This window comes from Aulonocara sp. 'chitande type north' Nkhata Bay, linkage group LG13 (genome assembly GCF_057382095.1).
Source record: "Aulonocara sp. 'chitande type north' Nkhata Bay isolate Kocher_YH1m ecotype deep benthic linkage group LG13, A_spYH_male_GT1.1, whole genome shotgun sequence".
Taxonomy (NCBI): domain Eukaryota; kingdom Metazoa; phylum Chordata; class Actinopteri; order Cichliformes; family Cichlidae; genus Aulonocara; species Aulonocara sp. 'chitande type north' Nkhata Bay.
The window spans coordinates 12,603,016-12,611,251 of NC_141356.1; the positions used below are offsets into that span (position 1 = coordinate 12,603,016).

General features: G+C 44.9%; 1 protein-coding gene across 1 annotated transcript; it reads left to right on the plus strand.

The window, feature by feature from the left end:
- LOC147315795 (uncharacterized) lies at positions 1-6,024 on the plus strand. The gene is made up of 3 exons (XM_086258755.1): positions 1-81; positions 5,163-5,338; positions 5,430-6,024. The coding sequence occupies exons 1-3, from the start codon at positions 1-3 to the stop codon at positions 6,022-6,024; spliced, it is 852 nt and encodes a 283-aa protein (XP_086114881.1).
- The last annotated feature ends 2,212 nt before the right edge of the window (positions 6,025-8,236 follow it).

Sequence of the window (8,236 nt, forward strand, 5' to 3'; positions counted from 1 at the left end):
ATGTGGAACGTGCTGATATGGATCTTGATCTGCATTTTCCTTTCCACGACCGTACTGTTCTTCTTGTGTGTGTGCCGTGAGGTAAGTAAATATGTCACATCTCTTTATTGAACAGAATAGGATAGAATAGAATGCCTTTATTGTCACTATACAGATGTACAATGAAATACACAGCATCTCCTACTCAGTGCAAATATGTAGGTAGGTGTGTGTGTGTGTGTGTGTGTGTGTGTGTGTGTGTGTGTGTGTTTGTGTGTTTGGCGGGGGAGATGGGGGTGTACAGTTTCTGCAGCACTATGTACATGTAGACAGTATTTACAGGAAATATATATAAAATCTGCAAATATACAGTCGGTTAAAAAAAGGAAATGAAATGTTTAGTATATACAGTTTGGGTTAATTTACAGTGGTGGTTTATAGAGGGAGTACTTGGAATGGGGCGTGGAACTGTGTTTATTGGTGCATGTGTGAGTTCAGGGTGGTTATGGCTTTTGGGAAGAAACTGTTCTTGAGTTTGTGGGTCTTTGTGCTGATGCACCTGTAGCACTTCCAGGTTGAAAAAGTTAAAACCAGGGTGGGAGCCGTCCTTTGATTTGATATACCTTTATTAGTCCCAGAAGGGGAAATTTCATAAGGCTGCCGACCTATTGCACGCAATGGCCTCCGACCATACATACATTACACAAAACATCACATGGGGAAGACAGGTCAGAGAGGTATAACAATGTATACAATCAGCATCGGAAGGGAATAAGTGTCGAAGGCGTTTGGAAAGGGAGGGGGGATGAGTGTGTGCATATCAGTGTATATGTCTGTGTGTGCGTGTCCAGAGTTCAGCTGAGACAGTGTCCTTCACCCTGCTAGGCTAAGTAAACAGTCTTCCAGCCAACCCAGGTGGCCTTGCATGGAATGGGAAGGAACAGACTAAACACAGTCGTTATCAGGGTGTTTTTGTTCGGCTCCAGCCTTGACCGCAGCTGGCACCGAGAGGGTATCCGCATGAAGTGATGGTGCTTTTTACTTCAGTGCGAACAACTCATATGAATTTGTAAGCTGCTCTAACAGTCCAACACTGGTCTCTCAATCTCCCGTTGGAGAGCCGTGAGCTTTCTATGATGTTATCCAAGCTTACGTTCCGTGATGTTGTCATTCTTTTTGCTCAAAGAGCAGGTTCTGAGAACTCACGACCGCAGTGCACTTCCCCAAGATGTGATCGAATTTGCGCTCAAAGGTGTCATTCGAGCTAGCCCCTCCAGATGTAATCCAGTTTTTCACTCAGAGGTCTTGTTCTGAGTATTCACAGCAGCCATAGCCTCTCCAAGATCTTCTCCGTGCTGCACTCAATGAGCCCATTTTGAGAAACTCACGCCTCGTCCCATCATTTCAATCCCAGCGGGCAGCCTTGTGGGGGTTTGAACAGCCGGTTCCGCTTCCTTAATTCTTCGATAAGCCAGGGCCAAGCCAGCTCCAATCAGCCAGAACCCTGTTATCATGGTTCCGAATAGGTAGATATCTTCAGCAGTCAGGCTCACCCGAACCCAGACTTCTCGTTGAGAAGGGGTGTCAATTGCATTCAGAGACCAGTTCATCAAATCCATAATTCTCTTTTCGGTTTTAGAGAACAGACTGTGAGAGACTGTTCAGGGAAAAGTAATACAAAAAACACGAGACTAGACAAGGACATAAGAGCCTAAGCAGGGAAGCTAAGGGAGAGGAGAGGAGAAAAGTGCGACCGCCTTCGTCAAGAGCAGCTTGATGATGCTTGATGATGTTTGTCTCTCTATTGAGGCAGCGGGAGGAATAAATGTCCATCAGGGAGGGGAGAGGTCAGCCGACACTCTGCCTCCTGAAGTCGACTGTGACCTCTTTGGTTTTCTTGGTGTTCACTGCCAGGTTGTTCTCTGAACAGCATGCTGCCAACTTCAGGACTTCCTCTCTGTAGACTGGGCGGTAATCGTTCAGGCTAGTGATGGGAGACTTCTTTGGCACAGGGATGATTGTGGCTGATTTTAGACAGGATGGGATGGCTGCCTGATCTAGTGAGAGGTTGAAGATTCTGGTGAGGATGAGGGTGAGCTGGTAGGCACATGCTCTGAGCACCTTGCCAGGTACTGCATCTGGATCCTTCATGGGGTTCACTTTAGATTTGACACAAGATAAATGTGATCACTCTCGTAACAACTATGTGCGTCTCTTCAGCATGACAGAGTCAACATGTCTGTATTCTATATACATCTGTGCCGAGTATAACCTGGAAGTCCCGAGGTCAAAATGGGAGATGCCCCCAAGGGTGGTGGAGAATGACCGAGCTAAGATCCTGTGGGACTTCCAGATACAGACGGACAAAATGGTGGTGGCTAACCAACCGGACATAGTGGTGGTAGACAAACAGAAGAAGACGGCCGTAGTGATCAATGTAGCGGTTCCGAATGACAGCAATATCAGGAAGAAGGAACACGAGAAGCTGGAGAAATACCAAGGGCTCAGAGAATAGCTCGAGAGGATGTGGAGGGTGAAGGTAACGGTGGTCCCCGTGGTAATCGGAGCACTAGGTGCGGTGACTCCCAAGCTAGGCGAGTGGCTCCAGCAGATCCCGGGAACAACATTGGAGATCTCTGTCCAGAAGAGCGCAGTCCTGGGAACAGCTAAGATACTGCGCAGGACCCTCAAGCTCCCAGGCCTCTGGTAGAGGACCCGAGCTTGAAGGATAAACCGCCCGCAGGGGCGTGCTGGGTATATATATATATATATATATATATATATATATATATATATACACATAGCAGCTGGATAGCGTAGTGGTTAGACTACACGCCTTTGGAACATAGCAAAGGTGTACTCTCAGTGGCAAGGGAACAATAAGAGAACAGCACCACCAAGGCTGGAGACGGAGCAATACTGGAAGAGCATATGGGAGAAGGATGCAACCCATAACGGCAATGCTCAGTGGCTAGAGGATCTGAGGGCAGACCACAGCGACCTCCCTGAACAGGGTCCAGTAACCATCACAGTGGCAAATATCCAAGAAAGGGTCTCCAGTATGAAGAGTTGGACAGCACCAGGGCCCGACATGGTTCACGCCTACTGGCTGAAGAAGCTGACTGCACTCCACGAGCGTCTGGCAGCACAAATGAACCAGCTGCTAGTTAACGAGAGACACCCGGAATGGCTAACTGAAGGCCGGACGGTCCTGATCCCCAAGGACCCCAAGAAGGGACCGGTCCCCTCCAACTACCGACCAATAACCTGCCTCAGTACTACATGGAAGCTCCTGTCAGGCATCATATCGGCTAAGATGAACAGGCACATGGGTCAATACATGAGCGGGACACAGAAAGGAATTGGCAAGAATACCAGAGGCGCAAAACACCAGCTACTGGTAGACAGAACAATCAGCCGAGACTGCAAGACCAGACTGACCAACCTGTGCACTGCCTGGATTGATTACAAGAAGGCCTATGACTCAATGCCCCACAGCTGGATACTGGAATGCCTAGAATTGTACAAGATCAATGGGACCCTAAGAGCCTTCATCAGGAACTCAATGGGGATGTGGCGTACAACACTAGAGGCCAACTCCAAGCCCATAGCACAAGTCACCATCAAGTGCGGGATCTACCAAGGAGATGCTCTGTCCCCACTGCTGTTCTGCATAGGCCTGAACCCCCTCAGTGAGATCATTAACAAGACTGGCTACGGATACCGACGACGGAATCAAAGAGAGGGAAGGTAGTCAGAACTGAGGGGATTGAACTACCAGAAGGCAACATTGCAGACATAGAGGACAGTTACAAGTACTTGGGGATCCCGCAGGCGAATGGGAACCATGAAGAGGCCGCTAGAAAAGCTGCAACCACCAAGTACCTGCAGAGGGTCAGGCAAGTCCTGAGGAGTCAGCTGAATGGTAAGAACAAGATCCGGGCCATCAACACGTACGCCCTGCCCGTGATCAGGTACCCTGCTGGGGTAATAGGCTGGCCAAAGGAGGAGATAGAAGCCACTGACATAAAGACAAGAAAGCTCCTTACCATGCATGGAGGGTTTCACCCCAAGTCCAGCACCCTGAGGCTGTACGCTAAGTGGAAGGAAGGGGGCCGGGGACTGGTGAGTGTCAGCACCACAGTCCAGGATGAGACAACGAACATCCAAGAATACATTGGGAAGATGGCCCCAACTGACCGAGTGCTCAGTGAATACCTCAGGCAGCAGAAACCCAAGAAAGAGGAGGGAGACGAGGAACCATCATGGAAGGACAGGCCCCTGCACGGTATGTACCACCGGCAGATAGAGGAGGTGGCTGATATCCAGAAATCCTACCAGTGGCTGGACAAAGCTGGACTGAAAGACAGCACAGAGGCACTAATCATGGCAGCACAAGAACAAGCTCTGAGCACAAAATCCATAGAGGCTGGGGTCTATCACACCAGGCAAGACCCCAGGTGCAGGCTGTGTAAAGATGCCCCAGAGACAATCCAGCACATAACAGCAGGGTGCAAGATGCTAGCAGGCAAGGCATACATGGAACGCCATAACCAAGTGGCCGGCATAGTGTACAGGAACGTCTGTGCCGAGTATAACCTGGAAGTCCCGAGGTCAAAATGGGAGATGCCCCCAAGGGTGGTGGAGAATGACCGAGCTAAGATCCTGTGGGACTTCCAGATACAGACGGACAAAATGGTGGTGGCTAACCAACCGGACATAGTGGTGGTAGACAAACAGAAGAAGACGGCCGTAGTGATCGATGTAGCGGTTCCGAATGACAGCAATATCAGGAAGAAGGAACACGAGAAGCTGGAGAAATACCAAGGGCTCAGAGAAGAGCTCGAGAGGATGTGGAGGGTGAAGGTAATGGTGGTCCCCGTGGTAATCGGAGCACTAGGTGCGGTGACTCCCAAGCTAGGCGAGTGGCTCCAGCAGATCCCGAGAACAACATCGGAGATCTCTGTCCAGAAGAGCGCAGTCCTGGGAACAGCTAAGATACTGCGCAGGACCCTCAAGCTCCCAGGCCTCTGGTAGAGGACCCGAGCTTGAAGGATAAACCGCCCGCAGGGGCGTGCTAGGTGTTTTTTAAATTTTTTTTATTAATCTACACCTGCAATATGTGCAATATGTCAAATTTCTTATTGTATTAATATGGTTTCAATTATTAATATTTCCTGCAGGGTCACAGATATCAGGTTCCTGTCATCTATTACACAAACCTCATCATCTCCGTTCTGATCCATCACAGCATGACATTCTTTTGGAGGATAATAATGCATGATGTCATTGCATGCTTCTTTTACTATTTCGCTATGACGGCCAATCTTTACTTCAAATCCTGCATTGCTCTGGAAAGGTACCTCTCTGTGTTTCAGTGAGTTCACTTTCATGTCTCTGAACATTATCTTTTACTCTGAAGCATCATTTGTTTCTCTTTTGTGTTGCAGGTATTGTTTCATCGCCTGCCCACTGTTGGACTGCCTCAGACAAACTAGGAGTTCTGTGCTGGTCTGTGTTCTGGTCTGGGTCTTTTGTAGTGTTAGTGTTGCTCTTGCTGTATTTTCATATGAATTTGTACGTTTAATTATTTATGCCGCCCTCCCTGCCCCCCTGTTCATCTTCTGTCTCGCTGGGACACTTAAAGCTCTGCCTGCTGCCACCTCAGTGCCCACTGAAGAAAAACGAAGAACTGTAGGAACCTTGGTTCTGTTGCTGCTTAATTACTTTCTCATAAACCTTCCTGCAGTCACTCTGTTAACTTTGAACTTTGAGAGACGCTTCCCTGTAAAAACTATTGATTTTATCATTATGATCTTGTTTCTTTTTAGTTCATTGTTGGACTTCATTCTGTGTATTTTCATGCGTAAAGGACCCATTGACAGGCTGCTGGTACATCTGTGCTGCTGCATTATGGAGAGAAACAACACAGGAGATGTGACTGATGTTAGCACAGACAGGTCAGATCATGTAGTCAGAGATGAGGGGAAAGAGGAAACAGGGTCACACGACAGGAGAGATGATGAGTTAGCAAGAGTGAGATAAGTAAACACCATCCTTTCCAAATATTTTTAGCTGTCCCCTCAGACTGTCAATCACCTAATCCTGTTCTTTGCACCAACTGGGAGTAACAGGAAATATTGTTTGCTTGAGTAGTTGAATGTTGTAAACGAAAATGTACAAATTATTTTGTAATTTCTTCTAAATAGCATGAAGGTGGTGCAGTGATTATGTCACCTCACAACAGGAAGTATGGGGACTTTTATTACATTCTTTCCCTGTCCTGTCCGACAGTGTAGCAGTCAGAATTGTCTGAAGGAGAAAAAGAACTAAACTGTCATGAACCGGGCCGCACGGCCATGACAAAAAACCCAGACATGGATAGGAATGTCTTCCAAGAGATATTTTTTAAATAAATAAAGCAGAAAAGAAAACGCACTGTCTAAAAAGAAAAACTGTGGTGTGTGTAGTCAGTACCATCAGTAGTGTAAGCGAGTGGATGGGTGGAGCGTGTGCATGTAATTCTGTTAAAAGCAAAGTTCAAAGCCCCCCCCCCCAAAAAAAAAAACTGCCCTAAAGGATTTTTATATAGAGTCCTGGCACACTGGCCCAGGTCTTGCCAGTGACACTGATCCTAACTCCACCTCCGCCTCTCCAACGCCTGCAAATGAGACACACTTTGCTATAGTGGTTCACTTGATAGTCAAATTAAAACTGTATTAGGAATTTTTATTTTAGGTTATTATAACCAAAAGAGACAAGGGCCTGGGACAGAAAAGAAAAAAGAAAGAAAGTAATGATTGGGAGAAAGTTAACAGCAGGGGAGAGAGAGAAAGAGAGGAGAAGAAGAGGAACAGAGGGAGAAAAACAGTGATGACTAAAAGAAGAAGAAAAAAGCAGAAAGACCACAGCATGATCTCCATGAACGGTTCTCCTCTTTGACTTCCTCCTGCAGACCAAAACATGCAGTTCAATATATTTGTGATGCTAAACTGCCTGTAGGTGTGAAGACTGTCCAGGATGTCATATGACAGCTGGGATCAACTCCAGTCACCACCAAGAAAAGATTGATGAAGTTTCATCTGAAGACATCTTAAACTCAAATATTAATCATCTAAAGAGCTCTTGAAACATTTTTATTTTGTATCATTACAGTCATTAATTTATATAAATATCATATTTAGTTTTTATTTTATCCTTTACATTTTTTTGAAAGGATACTTTAAGTGTTGCACAAATTGAATTTTCAGTTACAGTAGAATTTGAATTTCCTCTGATTCAGTTATGACAGTGTGTAATGTATTATTAATAATATTGTTGTTAAATGTTGACGTGGTTGTGTTTAGGTTGTGTGTGTTTTTTAAGTTCAAAAAAGTCTTTGGTGTTTTGCAAGCTGGTTAAATTTCTTTGAAGCCGCATTGGTGAAACTAAAAAAATATCTTGAAAAGAAAACAATTTGTTTTTTAACTTTTTGCAATTACAAGAATTTAATCTAAAGACCAACAGGCCATCATTTCCCTGGTTTCATAAAGATGTCAGACAGCATAAAAATCAATAAGAAGACGACTAATCTGTTGGTGTGATCAGTGACTGCAGGAAAACCTACATTGATGCATTTATGACTGTATCCTAAGACTTTAAACTATCAACCCGTTACAGAACCATATAGTAGTGTCTTGTGTCTGTTTAGGATCCTAGTCAGTGTTTTATGTAATTAATAAAACTTCTAATTTCTAAATTTAACTTGAAGCCAATGAAGGGAAACAAGAAAACTCGTGTGAGCAGAGGGTAGTTTTTGTTAGTGGTTTAGCTGCTTAATAAGAGAACATTTATACTCCTGTGCTAAATCTACATCAGTATACCTTAACTGCAAATCCCTCTGAAATGCTGTGATGAATCCTTTGGTTTTAACCTGACATGCACCTGTTTGTTTACCCTTCAAAACTATTAGCATAGAATAGAATAGAATAGAATAAACCTTTATTATCCCACTGATAAGAAATTTCAGTGTTACACAGCTCTTATAGCAAAGGGAATATAAAATATAAAAGGAAGACACAAGGTGGTCCTATATACATTCGCAACTGGAGCTCATATATACAGAAATATGCATAGAAAAAAATGGTATGGAAATATGTATAAGATATTCAGAGCTATGTATAAAATGTTATTGTAATTGGCCTTTTGAGTAATGGATTCCTCCTATACTTTAATGCTAGAGTTTTTCCTTTTAGACAGTAACAGTCATTGCATATGA